This window comes from Scyliorhinus torazame, chromosome 16 (genome assembly GCF_047496885.1).
Source record: "Scyliorhinus torazame isolate Kashiwa2021f chromosome 16, sScyTor2.1, whole genome shotgun sequence".
NCBI classification, from domain to species: Eukaryota; Metazoa; Chordata; class Chondrichthyes; order Carcharhiniformes; family Scyliorhinidae; genus Scyliorhinus; species Scyliorhinus torazame.
Genome location: NC_092722.1, coordinates 1780209 through 1795190, shown reverse-complemented (window position 1 = coordinate 1795190; position 14982 = coordinate 1780209). Strand labels below are relative to the sequence as shown.

At 47.2% G+C, this 14982-nt stretch overlaps 1 protein-coding gene across 20 annotated transcripts in view; it reads left to right on the top strand.

The window, feature by feature from the left end:
- rap1gapa (RAP1 GTPase activating protein a) overlaps nt 1-14982 on the top strand; it is an 809199-nt gene that overhangs the window by 701809 nt on the left and 92408 nt on the right. For all 20 annotated transcript variants that reach the window (XM_072477772.1, XM_072477763.1, XM_072477771.1 and 17 more), the window contains 3 exons: nt 124-207; nt 5444-5544; nt 7399-7528. In XM_072477772.1, coding sequence (XP_072333873.1) covers nt 124-207; nt 5444-5544; nt 7399-7528 — 315 coding nt within the window. The remainder of the gene's footprint in view (nt 1-123; nt 208-5443; nt 5545-7398; nt 7529-14982) is intronic.

The following is a 14982-nucleotide window of genomic DNA, read 5'->3' as shown; positions in this document are numbered from 1 at the left end:
TTCTGTCGCTGTTATTTGCTCTTGCTGTGAATGTTAAATACAAAATGCTTGAGGGAGTGTTGCTGATGTAAATGAGTGCTTTGCTTTGGAGAGACTTTGTTATGCTTTTTCTGTCTCTTTCAGGCCTCGCGGCTAATTGTGACATTTGACGAGCATGTGATCAGCAATCATTTCAAGTTTGGGGTTATTTATCAGAAGTTTGGTCAGGTGAGTTGTTGCCACCATAGACAGGTGTCAGCCAGGTCCCCGTACTGTTAATGGGATGTGAGTTTTAGTTGTCCATTTATTATTGTTTGTGGGAACTTGCTATGAACAAGTTTCCAACATTGCAGCAATTTGAAAATTCAGAAAATGTTTCACTGGCAGGGAAGTGCTGGGACACACTGAGGTAGTGGAAGGCGCTATATAAATGCAAGTTACTTATTCTTACTGAACAACTAGATCTTCCGTTCAGGTTGTCACATCTAGACCTGCCTGTTCCAACATACTCCTGGCCGGTCTCCCCATTTTACCTTCCATGAGCTTAATGTCATCCCAAACTCTGCGGCCCCTCTCTTACCTTGCACAAAGATCCATTCCCCCTCCACCAGCCATACAGAGGAATCTAGGACTTGGGAACAGGTGACGACCATTCGCCCCTTTGAGCTGGCTCTGCCGTTCAGTAAGATCAGAGCTGAGCTGGTGGTGTCTCCCCTCCACTTTGCTGTCTGTCCCCCATAACCCTCGACTCTCTTGTCTATGAAAGATCGGTCTAACCCGGCCTTGAATAAATTCAATGACCCAGCCTCCACTGCTCTCTGGGGAAGAGAATTCCACAAACTAACCACCCGTTGAAAGAAAGAAATTCTCCTCATCTCAGTCTTAAAAGGGAGATCTCTTATTAGTGGTTTCTTCATCTGTGAGAGTGACCATTTGATGGTTGCAATGCTCGGAATCCCCAGGTGATTATTCAGCTGATTCTTCCTCTGGGAAATGGGCCCACTACGATCAGGATGTTCTGGCAGTCTGTCACTGCATCATGAAGGAAACCTTTGCTTTCTTTAATTAACCTTACCGTTGAGCTTTTTACTGTCTACTTTGTTTTCTGCTCCCCCTCGTGTTGAGGATGAGATTTACTCGGGATTCCGGAGTCTCGGTCATGGGTCTTCGCAGGACTGAACGAGCTGATTCTTGACCTGCAGGTGCCGGGTCCATGGAGCAGGACATCTGGGATCTGGTGTGCAGGAATTTCTTCCTTTTCTTTCCTATTCACCGCCGTTCTGCTCATCATTTAGGCATTGGGATTTGATGCATGATGCAGCTTGATGGGCAATTTGTCACCATGTTGAATGTTCGGCAGCAAACTCCTCCCGGTCATCAATGCCAATTCTGCCACACTTAAAGGAGAGTTTCAGAGTGTCTGTGAAGTATTTTCTCTGTCCTTCCCTGGAACATTGGTGGAACAGTGGCACAGTGGTTAGAACTGCTCTCTCAGTGCCAGGGATCCGGGTTCGATTCCGACCTCGGGTCACTGTCTGTGTGGAGTCTGCACGTTCTCCCTGTGTCTGCGTGGGTTTCCTCCGGGTGCTCCGGTTTCCTCCCACAGTCCAGAGATGTGTAGGTTGCGTGGATTGGCCATGCTAAATTCCCTCATAGTGACCAAAGGTTGGGTGGGATTGCGGGGGAGTGGGCCTGGGGAGGGTGCTCGTTTCAAGAAGGGCAACTGGCATTTTATTGATCATCTGCCCACTGAATCCCGAAAATAAGAAGTTTCTACCATGGCCAATGCATTGAGGAAACTATCACCAGAGCAGGACTCTGTCAGTCTAACCAAGTAGATGAGTGAACACAGCATCATTTAAATCCACAACAGGAGTGTTTAAAAATGGACTCAAACGGCCCAATTATAACCAGTTCAGAACCCCAGAACTCCAATTATGGTTAACTAAAGTGGGAGGGGTGATTGTTTAAACTGTAACAATCTGGTCTTTTGCATAAACAAGTATTTGTTGGAAGTGACGGTCCTCAGTACATTTTTAAAAGTAGGTGAACAAAGTGATCCAGTCGTGTTGCATATTTCCTTTTTCAATTCGATTTTTGCACAGCTCCAATGTATTATAAATGGTACATCAGCCGTTCAAAGAAGCCTTTGAAATCTAAGCAGCAAAAAGATATTCAATGTAAGCATCAAAATAATTGATTTTGTGCCACTTGAATGCACTTTTCTCCCTGCCCAGCTACTCTTCGCTAACCTTCCTAGCTGGCAGTGAAGCTCTCGTCAATTCAATTGGGTTTAAAGAGTATTTCATTTGTTTCAACAGAGACGCACTCATCAATGAAAGTGTACACTTGAGAGTTTAATTATAATATAATTGAAATCCGCAAAATAGAATCGTTCATTGGGTATTATTAATCAGTGTGACTTCCTGTACAATGCCAGTTATTGAGCAGCCAATTGTAGGTACAATGACAAACCTATTTTAAAGAAGAGAGGGTAGTCTATTTTATTTGTGATTTAACAAAGTGTATTCAACATTTCCTTAATAGGAAACATGTAATAATTCTGATTCATTTCATTATTAACCGACAACCTTGATTGTATTTTGTAGGAAGTAAATATAACAAGGGACTTGCATTTCTACAGTCCTTTGAGAAACTCAGACGTGATTCTGTCCTGTTGTAATGTCAGTTTGTTATTGGCAATCGCTGATTTCATGGTGTGGACTGTGTCTTAGAAATAGTTTATTGTTCGGCTGTGCCCTTATTTTACGATTTCTACCGTGCAGTCTGTAATCTCCTCCATCCCCGCAACCCTCTGTGCACCTTTGATTCTGACCTCTTGAACATCCCCAATTCTAGTTGCTGCACCATTAGCCTCATTCTGCACGGTAAATCCTATGGTTCTCTGAGACGCCTTGGAATATTTTGCCCTGTTAAAGGTGCTATATAAATGCAAGTTGTTGTTGCTGCTGCAAGGATTATTGAATCCAAATAATGAAATCACCAGTCTGAGTGCATTGAAATTAGACAAATCACAGGAAAGTCCCACGCACCCATTGAAGTACAATGTTACAAAGTTACAAAAGCAAAAATTCCAAAAGTTTTGTATGTTGAAATATTACATTTAAAATATATTAAAGTTATAAAAAGATCATTAAGTAAGCTAGGTCACTGTTAGCAGGGCTGGTTTAGCACAGTGGGCTAAACAGCTGGTTTGTAATCCAGAACAAGGCCAGCAGCGCGGGTTCAATTCCCGTACCGGCCTCCCCGAACGGGCGCCGGAATGTGGCGACTAGGGGCTTTTCACAGTAACTTCATTGAAACCTAATAAATAAGCGATTATTATTATTATTATTTTATACTTCCCATGTTGATGAGAGAACAAATTCCTGGTGGTTGTTAAATTCAGAATTTACACATCTCCAGTGGAGCTCCCCCCTCTGCTTATCCGAATCAGCAATATCTAAATCTAATCCATCTGTCATAGTCATAGTGGCATACAGCACAGTACGAGGCCTTTCAGCCCATCGGGCCTGCGCAGTCTATCAAATACCTCTCTGTTCTAATCCCATTTTCCAGCACCTGGTGCGTAACCCTGTCTGCTCTGACATTTGAAATGCTCATCTCAATGTTTCTTAAGTGTTGTGAGGGTTCCCACCTCCAGCACCCTATCAGGCAGCGAGTTCCAGATTCCCACCAACCTCTGGGTGAAAAGGTATTTCCTCAAGTCCCCTCTTAAATCTCCTGCCCCTTACCTTAAGTCTGGTTATTGACCCCTCTACTAAGTAGAAAGGTTTCTTCCCATCCACCCTATCTATGCCCCTAATAATTTTATACACCTCAATCTGGTCCCCCCTCAGCCTTCTCTGCTCTAAGGAAAACAATCCCAGCCTAACCAGCCTCTCATAGCTGAAATGCTCCAGCCCCAGGCAGCATCTTGGTGCCTCTCTGTACTCTTCCGAGTGCAATCACACCCTTCCCCTGGTATGGCAACCAGAACCGCACTGTGTACACTGTGTACACTGTGACCTGACGGGCATTTTATACAGCTCCATCATAACCTTTTTTTAATTCATTTACGTGTGATGTGGGTGTCACTGGTTAGGCCAGCATTTGTTACCCATCCCAAATTGCCCTTGAGAAGGTGGTGGTGAGCTGCCTTCTTGAACCATGCGGTGTAGGGACACCCACAGTGCTGTTAGGGAGGCAGGACAGGTTCCAGGACAGTTAGTTACTTGGAGGGGAACTTCCAGGTGGCAGTGTTCCCAGGTATCTGCTGCCCTTGTCCTTCTAGATGGTAGTGGTTGTGGGTTTGGAAGGTGCAGTCTAAGGTGCCTTGGTGAGTCACTGCAGTGCATCTTGTAGATGGCACACACGGCTCCACTGTTTGTTGGTAGTGGAGGGAGTGAATGTTTGTGGAAGGGGGAGCAATCAAGCGGGGCTGCTTTGTCCTGGATGGTGATGAGCTTCTTGAGTGTTGTTGGAGCTGCGCTCATCCAGGCAAGTGGAGAGTATTCCATTACACTCCTGACTTGTGCCTTGTAGATGGTGGACAGGTTTTGGGGAGTCAGAAGGTAAGTTACTCGCAGTAGGATTCCTAGCCTCTGATCTGCTCTTGTAGCCACAATATTGATGTGGCGAGTCCAGTTCAGTGTCTGGTCAATTCTAGCCCCAAGGATGTTAACAGTGGGGGATTCAGTGATGGTAATGATGTTAAATGTTAAGGGGCAATAGTTTGATTCTCTCTTGAAGGAGATGGTCATTGTCTGGGAACTTGTGTGACACAGATGATACTTGCCACTTGTCAGCCCAAGCCTGGATATTGTCCAGGTCTTGCTGCATTTGAACATGTCTGCTTCCGTGTCTGAGGAGTCGCGAATGGTACTGAACATTGTGAAATCATCAGCGAACATCCCCATAGTTTCTATGATAGGGCGGTAATCGGCCGGGCTGGATTTGCCCCGCTTTTTGTGTACAGGTCATTCTGGGGAAATTTTCCACATTGCCGGGTAGATGCCAGTGTTGTAGCTGTTCTGGAACAGCTTGGCGAGGGGGAATAACAAGTTCTGGAGCACAAGTCTTCAGTACTGTTGCCGGGATATTGTCAGGGCCCAGAGCCTTTGTAATATCCAGTGCCTTCAACCAAGGTATCATGTTGGGTGAATCGAATTGGCTGAAGACAGATATCTGTGATGCTGGGGACGTCCGGAGGAGACTGAGAGGGATCACCCTGCTCTTATCTTCTATGCCGTGACTGGACGTCTCTCAGCCCAAGAAGTACAGGTGCAACAATTGATAAACGGATGACCAGAAAATATGCAACGGTGATTCTATAATTGTTTTACAAATGTGGGAACCACAGGTCCAAGATTAGAATATTTGGGTAGGTTCAATGAATATTAAATGCCAGCAGCCAAGCATGTGAAAGCAGCAAAAACCAATATTGCTTTTGCTTGTCCAACAGACGTCCGAGGAAGAACTATTTACCAACAATGAGGAAGGCCCTGCCTTTGTCGAGTTTCTGGAGCTGTTGGGAGAGAAAGTTGAGCTGCAGGATTTCAAAGGGTGAGTGCTTTTTTGATGCCATGCTGACCAAGTGCGTGCATGTGTACATGTGTGTGTGTATGTGTGTGTGTGTGTGTATGTGTAAGTGTGTGTACATGTGTGTGTATGTGTGTGCAAGTGTGTGTACATGTGTGTATGTGTGTGCAAGTGTGTGTGTGTGTGTATGTAAGTGTGTGTACGCGTGTGTGTGTGTGTATGTAAGTGTGTGTGCATGTGTGTGTATGTGTGTGCAAGTGTGTGTACATGTGTGTGTGTGTATGTGTGTGCAAGTGTGTGTGTGTGTGTGTGTATGTAAGTGTGTGTACGCGTGTGTGTGTGTGTATGTAAGTGTGTGTGCATGTGTGTGTATGTGTGTGCAAGTGTGTGTACATGTGTGTGTGTGTATGTGTGTGCAAGTGTGTGTGTATGTAAGTGTGTGTATGCGTGTGTGTGTGTGTGTATGTAAGTGTGTGTGCATGTGTGTGTATGCGTGTGCACACCTGGACACAAATAGACTACATTGGAGACTCTAGAAATAGTGAATGATTTCAGTTAATTTTGTAACCCAGAGGATTTGGTTCCTGACTCACTGAGCCAGGGTCTATCTGATGACGCCTGACTTTACCTGAGCATGAGTGGGTCCAGGTGGAAAATAGGAATACCACCCAGAGCTATTCTGTAACTAGGTCATTGCCAATCTGCATTTATCCATCTTGGTTCTGGACCTCCTAATATTCTCGCCTAACAAACATTTATCAGTCTCAGATCTGAAATTTCTAATTACCCCTTCCCCAGCTTCAACAACTTTTTGGAATAGATTTCCAAATTTTCCCTGTCCTTTGTGCGAAGATGTTCCTGAAAACATCTGAATGATTTGGATACAATTTTAAGGTGTTATCTGTTCAGGACTTTTTGTTCGCCTCACCCCGTTTCTATTTCTCTATCAATCCATCAATCATACCAAAACCTTTAATCACTTTATACACCTGAAATATATCACTGCTAAAGCTTCTAAACTGAAGGGAAACAAATTGAGTCTATACTAAACTAAAAGCAAAATACTGTGGATGCTGTAAATCTGAAATAAAAACAGAAAATGCTAGAAAAAGACCGAGCTGGATTCTGCGGAGAATCCGAGGGAGGTTGACATGGAAAGAAATTGTTGCGAATCCCTCACCAATTCCGGTACTGGTGAGGGGCTAGCATCGATGCCGACTTGAACTCCCACCTCCCGCACCGAAAACCTACAACATGGCACCGGCTGTGCATGGACCCAACCTGCCATCCGCAACCCCACAGCCCACCCCCTGACCACCCCACCAGTCCCCCCAGCCCTCGCAGAAGCCCCTCCGGCCAGCGGCACGGAACCCGGCCGAGTGTCACGCCGCTGGTCACAGTCCGCAGCCGTCCCGCCAGGCTCGCGATTTGTGTGAGCTCATGTGTCCCGCGCCATCGGGAACTCAGCCCTTTGGGGGCGGAGCCTCAAGGATGGGCCGGCCAGTGACGCCCCAACGAGTCGCAATGACACCATTTCCGAGGGGGCGGAGCATGGTTGACCGGCGTCAAACCGGCGACAGCCCCGATCTTGGCAACAGAGAATCCCACCCAGAGCCTATACCAGCTGGCCCGTTATTTTAACCTTTTAGTTGTAATTTTAATTATAGGAATCTTAACCTGAGTGAGACTTAGTGGGTGAGGGGAGGGGTAAATGCATTGTTTTATCTGCCATTTTAGCAGAGATGCAAACCAATTCCAGATACACAGGTTACAAAATGTTAGAAGTGAATGCCATGGGAATGACGCATTGGAAAAGTTTGCTATGTTGAAGAAACTTCATGAATGTGCGTTGTAATAATCAAATCCTTTGTTCCCCAGGTTTAGAGGAGGCCTTGATGTTGCACATGGCCAAACGGGGACAGAGTCAACTTACTGCAGATTCCGAAGCAAAGAGATAATGTTCCATGTATCCACGAAGCTCCCATACACTGAAGGTGATGCACAGCAAGTAAGTCGATGTTTGTATGGATTGGGAATGTTACACTTGAGGGAAAAGGGATGTGATCATTCTTACAGCTCAGGGACAGTTCTGTAGACAGTACGGAGCAGACATTTAATCCATTGAAATATATCCGTGTTCTGTCTCCCCACCAATCTCCAAAGGTCCTGATGGTTGAAAGGATAAGTGGATCACTTGGTATTCTTTATGCAACATGAGCAGCTCGGAGGTACACTAACAAATCTGTACACAGTTAACTGACCTCTTTGACCCCGGTCTGTGAGTCGGGGGGTCGATGCTCTTTGACCCCGGTCTGTGAGTCGGGGGTTCGATGCTCTTTGACCCCGGTCTGTTAGTCGGGGGGTCGATGCTCTTTGACCCCGGTCTGTGAGTCGGGGGGTTGATGCTCTTTGACCCCGGTCTGTGAGTTGGGGGGGGGGGGGGAGTCGATGCTCTTTGACCCCGGTCTGTGAGTCGGGGGTCGATGCTCTTTGACCCCGGTCTGTGAGTCGTGGGGTCGATGTTCTTTGACCCCGGTCTGTGAGTCAAGAGGTGGATTCTCTTTGACCTTGGTCTGTGAGTCGGGTGGTCAATGCTCTTTGACCCCGGTTTGTGAGTCGGGAGGTGGATGCTCTTTGACCTTGGCCTGTGAGTCGGGGGGTCGATGTTCTTTGACCCCGGTCTGTGAGTCGGGGGGTCGATGCTCTTTGACCTTGGTCTGTGAGTCGGGGGGGGGGGGGTCAATGCTCTTTGACCCTGGTCTGTGTGTCAGGGGGACATTGCTCTTTGACCCCGGTCTGTGAGTCGGGTGGCCGATGCTCTTTGACCCCGGTCTGTGAGCTGGGGGGGGGGGGTCAATGCTCTTTGACCCCGGTCTATGAGTTGGGGGATCGATGCTCTTTGACCCTGGTCTGTGAGTCGGGGGGTCGATGCTCTTTGACCCCGGTCTGTGAGTCGGGGGGTCGATGCTCTTTGACCCCGGTCTGTGAGTCGGGGGGTCGATGCTCTTTGACCCCGGTCTGTGAGTCAGGGGGTCGATGCTCTTTGACCCCGGTCTGTGAGTCGGGGGGTCGATGCTCTTTGACCCCGGTCTGTGAGTTGGGGGGTCGATGCTCTGCTGGTCTCTGGTTTGACATTGATCAACAATCTATAGGAGATTGACAAATGGACAGGTACTGCCTGTGGAGCAATAACCAATCATAAAGCATTGGTTTGTGGATCCAATGACAAAAGGAAAATTGAAGAACACCATGTTTAATGGTCAAATCGAAGGGAACCTAATTCTAGTCATTGTAAGAAATTGATCTAAATGCTGGCGCGGGGTTGTAAGATTCCCTATAACTATTTTATAAAGTTTTTAGTTGTTTTACTCAGGGATCAATCTAGTCTTTAAAAAATAATCTTTCATGGGATTTCATCACTGGCGTTTGAAGTGAGTGTCTCGCTCATCCAGTTCAGAGTCACCCACATTGCTGTGGGTCTGGAGTCACGTGTAGGCCAGACCGGGTAAGGACGGCAGATTTCCTTCCCTGAAGGACATTAGTGAACCAGATGGGTTTTTACAACAATCGATTTTCAGTGAATCGGAAACTGGAGCAGGTTAAGTACTTTCGCTCTCTGACCATTTGTAGCGAGTTTGTCTTGTTTTCTGGCAGGCTGATAGGTAATGGTTCTGATAGATCTTTTGGGTCTTGGGTAAATAAGCGTGCAGTACTTGAAACCCGTTTTGGTCGTGTGTCCACTAACCCAGTCTAGTTTGGATGGACAAAGCAATCATAATACAAAGCGAGGTTGACAGAGGCCATTGAGTTTCAATGTTCCCATTTATCCAATATGAAACATGGTGACATGTAGTCTGGAAACTCCATAGTCTTTGTGTGTCAGCCGATCCTTAAACAATGAGATGTGTGAATTCCACAGGTGGCTGTGAGGTAGGCTCACCTATGTACATATTTAATTAGGTATTCTATGGTGACTAAATGTTAAACGTTAATTGATTCGCAGCAGTCGTCTTAACAGCTTGTTTGTGATCAGTTTACCCGATTGGAATATAAAGTGTGGGTTCTCCATTGCCCAATGCCAGTCCCGGGATTCCTGATTGGAGGGAGAATGGAGCATCGAGGGAACAACAGGTTTGGTATCTGCTCCAATCCCCCACTGCCAGCCTCAACACGCTGCACAGGCTTTGCCATTTCCATTTGATTAATGGGCTAAAAGTCTGACCCATCACCCCCACTCCCCACCCCCATTACTTACCGACCCCCACAGCGGCAGATCCACCGGCTGGGATTTGGTGAATGTTTTCCCAAGCTCGCCCCTGCCGCAGTGAACCTCATAGAACATAGAACATTACAGCGCAGTACAGGCCCTTCGGCCCTCGATGTTGCGCCGACCTGTGAAACCACTCTAAAGCCCATCTACACTATTCCCTTATCGTCCATATGTCTATCCAATGACCATTTGAATGCCCTTAGTGTTGGCGAGTCCACTACTGCCGCAGGCAGGGCATTCCACGCCCTTACTACTCTCTGAGTAAAGAACCTACCTCTGACATCTGTCCTCTTTCTATCTCCCCTCAATTTAAAGCTATGTCCCCTCGTGCTAGACATCACCATCTGAGGAAAAAGGCTCTCACTGTCCACCCTATCTAATCCTCTGATCATCTTGTATGCCTCAATTAAGTCACCTCTTAACCTTCTTCTCTCCAACGAAAACATCCTCAAGTCCCTCAGCCTTCCCTCATAAGATCTTCCCTCCATACCAGGCAATATTCTGGTAAATCTCCTCTGCACCCTTTCCAATGCTTCCACATCTTTCCAATAATGCGGCGGCCAGAATTGCACGCAATACTCCAAATGCGGCCGCACCAGAGTTTTGTACAGCTGCAACATGACCTCATGGCTCCGAAACTCAATCCCTCTACCAATAAAAGCTAACACACCGTATGCCTTCTTAACAACCCTCTCAACCTGGGTGGCAACTTTCCGGGATCTATGTACATGGACACCAAGATCTCTCTGCTCATCCACACTACCAAGAATCTTGCGATTAGCCCAGTACTCTGTCTTCCTGTTATTCCTTCCAAAATGAATCACCTCACACTTTTCTGCATTAAACTCCATTTGCCGCCTCTCAGCCCAGCGCTGCAGCTTATCTATGTCCCTCTGTAACTAGTAACATCCGTCCGCACTGTCCACAACTCCACCGACTTTAGTGTCATCTGCACATTTACTCACCCATCCTTCTACGCCCTCCTCCAGGTCATTTATAAAAATTACAAACAGCAGTGGCCCCAAAACAGATCCTTGTGGTACACCACTAGTAACTGGACTCCAGTCTGAACATTTCCCATCAACTTCCCCCCTTTATCTTCTTCCAGCTAGCCAATTTCTGATCCAAACTGCTAAATCACCCTGAATCCCATGCCTCCGTATTTTCTGCAGTAGCCTACCGTGGGGAACCTTATCAAATGCTTTGCTGAAATCCATATACACCACATCAACTGCTTTACCCTCATCCACCTGTTTGGTCACCTTCTCAAAGAACTCAATAAGGTTTGTGAGGCACGACCTACCCTTCACAAACCATGTTGACTATCTCTAATCAAATTATTCCTTTCCAGATGATTATACATCCTACCTCTTATATACCTTTCCAAAACTTTGCCCACAACAGAAGTAAGGCTCACTGGTCTATAGTTACCTGGGTTGTCGCTATTCCCCTTCTTGAACAAGAGGACAACATTTGCTATCCTCCAGTCTTCTGGCATTATTCCTGTAGACAAAGATGACTTAAAGATCAAAGCCAAAGGCTCAGCAATCTCTTCCTAGCTTCCCAGAGGATCCTAGGATAAATCCCATCCGGCCCAGAGGACTTATCTATTTTCACACTTTCCAGAATTGCTAACATCTCCTCCTTATGAACCTCAAGCCCTTCTAGTCTAGTAGCCTGAATCTCAGTATTCTCCTCAGCAACATTGTCTTTTTCCTGTGTGAATACTGATGAAAAATATTCATTTAGCACCTCTCCTATCTCCTCGGACTCCACGCACAGCGTCCCACTACTGTCCTTGACTGGCCCTACTCTTACCCTAGTCATTCTTTTATTCCTGACATATCTATAGAAAGCTTTAGGGTTATCCTTGAGCCTACCTGCCAAAGACTTCTCATGTCCCCTCCTGGCTCTTCTTAGCTCTCTCTTTAGGTCCTTCCTAGCTAACTTGTAACTCTCGAGCGCCCTAACTGAACCTTCATGTCTCATCTTTACATAAGCCTCCTTCTTCCTCTTGACAAGTGTTTCGACTGCTTTAGTAAACCATGGTTCCCTCGCTCGACCACTTCCTCCCTGCCTGACAGTTACATACTTATCAAGGACACGCAGTAGCTGTTCCTTGAACAAGTCCACATTTCCATTGTGCCCATCCCCTGCAGTTTTCCTCTCCATCCGATGCATCCTAAGTCTTGCCTCATCGCATCATAATTGCCTTTCCCCCAGATGTAACTCTTGCCCTGCGGTATATACCTATCCCTTTCCATCACTAAAGTAAACGTAATCGAATTGTGGTCACTATCACCAAAGTGCTCACCTACCTCCAAATCTAACACCTGTCCTGGTTCATTACCCAGTACCAAATCCAATATGGCCTCGCCCCTCGTTGGCCTATCTACATACTGTGTCAGGAAACCCTCCTGCACACATTGGACAAAAGCGGACCCATCTGAAGTACTCGAACTATACTGTTTCCAGTCAATATTTGGAAAGTTAAAGTCCCCCATAACAACTACCCTGTTGCTTTCGCTCCTATCCAGAATCATCTTTGCAATCCTTTCCTCTACATCTCTGGAACTTTTCGGAGGCCTATAGAAAACCCCTAACAGGGTGACCTCTCCTTTCCTGTTTCTAACCTCAGCCCATACTACCTCAGTAGACGAGTCCTCATCAAACGTCCTTTCTGCCACCGTAATACTGTCCTTGACTTACAATGCCACCCCTCCCCCTCTTTTACCACCTTCCCTGAGCTTACTGAAATATCTAAACCACGGCACCTGCAACAACCCTTCCTGTCCCTGCTCTATCCATGTCTCCGAAATGGCCACAACATCGAAGTCCCAGGTACCAACCCATGCCGCAAGTTCACCCACCTTATTCCGGATGCTCCTGGCATTGAAGAAGACTCTCACTTTAAACCACCTTCCAGCCTGCCGGTACACTCCTGCAACTTTGAAACCTTACTCATGACCTCACTACTCTCAACCTCCTGTATACTGGAGCTACAATTCAGGTTCCCACTCCCCTGCTGAACTAGTTTAAACCCTCCCGAAGAGCATTAGCAAATTTCCCCCCTGGGATATTGGTACCCCGCTGGTCCAGGTGTGGACCATCCCGTTTGTAGAGGTCCCACCGACCCCAGAATGAGCCCCAATTATCCAGAAATCTGAAACCCTCCCTCCTGCACCATCCCTGTAGCCTCGTGTTCAATGCCTCGCTCTCCCTATTCCTCGTCTCGCTAGTACGTGGCACGGGTAACAACCCAGAGATCATTTGTCCTAGATCTAAGTTTCCATCCTAGCTCCCTGAATTCCTGCCTTACATCCCTATCCCTTTTCCTACATATGTCATTGGTACCTATGTGGACCACGACTTGGGGTTGCTCCCCCTCCCCCTTAAGGATCCCAAAAACATGATCCGAGACATCACGGACCCTGGCACCTGGGAGGCAACCCACCGAACGCGAGATAAATCTCCTATCTATCCCCCTAACTATGGAGTCTCCAATGACTAATGCTCTACTCCTCTCCCCCTTTCCCTTCTGAGCAACAGGGACAGACTCTGTGCCAGAGACCTGTACCTCATGGCTTACCCCTGGTAAGTCCCCCCCCCCCCCCCCCCCACCCCAACAGTATCCAAAGCGGTATACTTGTTACTAAGGGGAACGACCACAGGGGATCCCTGTACTGACTGCTTCCACCCAGCCCCTCTCACCGTCACCCATCTGTCTTTATTCTTTGGAGTAACTACATCCCTGAAGCTTCTATCTATGACCACCTCTGCCTCCCGAATGATCCGAAGTTCATCCAGCTCCAGCTCCAGTTCCCTAACGCAGTTTCTGAGGAGCTGGAGATGGGTGCACTTCCCACAGATGAAATCAGCAGGGACACTGACGGCGTCCCTCACCTCAAACATTCTGCAGGAGGAACATTGCACTGCCTTCCCTGCCATCCCCACTAGATAAAAAAGAAAAGAAAAAGAAAGAAAGAGCTTACCTGTTATTCACTCTACCCCTTAGGTTAAAGAAGGTGGAATGGTGGGGGACAATACAAGTGTAGTGTCTAGGGTTTAGAAACTGCCCAACTTAAATACAGGTAAAAATAAAACACTTAACCAGCAACCACTGTGCCCCACACGAAAACAGCAATCAGCTGTTATGGGCCCGCGCAAACAATTTAAATCTTTACTACTTACCCAGCAGTCACTCTGTCCTCACTCCGACTGGATTCAGCTGGAAACTCCCTCCAGTAAGTTTTTAAAAATTTACTCCCCTTCTCAGCAAGCACTCACTCAGCAACCACTGCGCCCCGCACGATAACACCTCAGGGAAAAGAAAAACTACTTACCAGTCATCAGTCAATCACTTACATGCAGGCTGTGACATCACGGTTCAACTTCTTTCTACTTCTACCTGCCCTCGAGTCTTCCTCTCGGCTGGGATCCTTACAGCGGTTGGTTTTTTTGGTTAGAGTAGCGGGTAGGAAGGGAAGCACTGAAGAAGTGTTTCGGGTTTAAGTGTCACTTGACAACAGCTCCTCCACAAACCACCTTCAAGTTACGGTGACCACAATGCACGTATGCAAATTTCCCCCGCAACAGCCAACCAGCAGCTCTGCTCTACTGCCCTCTGCTGGATGCTTGCCTTCACTTGAACAGCTAGGGTCTCGGCGAGGGTCAAGGGGGTGAGTTCATAACTGAGGTGCCCCCAAAGTCCAACAGAAGGCCCCCCTCCCACCCCAATGCAAATTAGCATGGAGAAGGGGAGAGACCCACATAACTGGTCCCGCTCCCAGTGTCAGCGGAGACCAGGAGGAATTCTCTGCTGCAGGAGCACTTAGGCTCCAGAGAGGAGAATCCAGGCCATAGGATCCTGAGGGATGTTGACAGGGTGGATGTGGAGAGGATGTTTCCTCTTGTGGGAGAATGTCGAACTCGGGGGGTCACCATTTAGAAATGAGTATGTCATCCATTTAAAATGAAGATGAGGCAAAATATTTTCACTCAGAGGGTCATGACTCTTTAGAACTCTCTTCAGGCAAAGGTGGTGAAAGCAGAATCTTTGGAATATTTCTAAGGCAGAGGTGGATAGATTCTTGGCAAGCAAGGGGGCGATCGGTCGCAAGGGGGCGATCGGTCGCAAGGGGGCGATCGGTCGCAAGGGGGCGATCGGTCGCAAGGATGCAGATTGGAGGTGA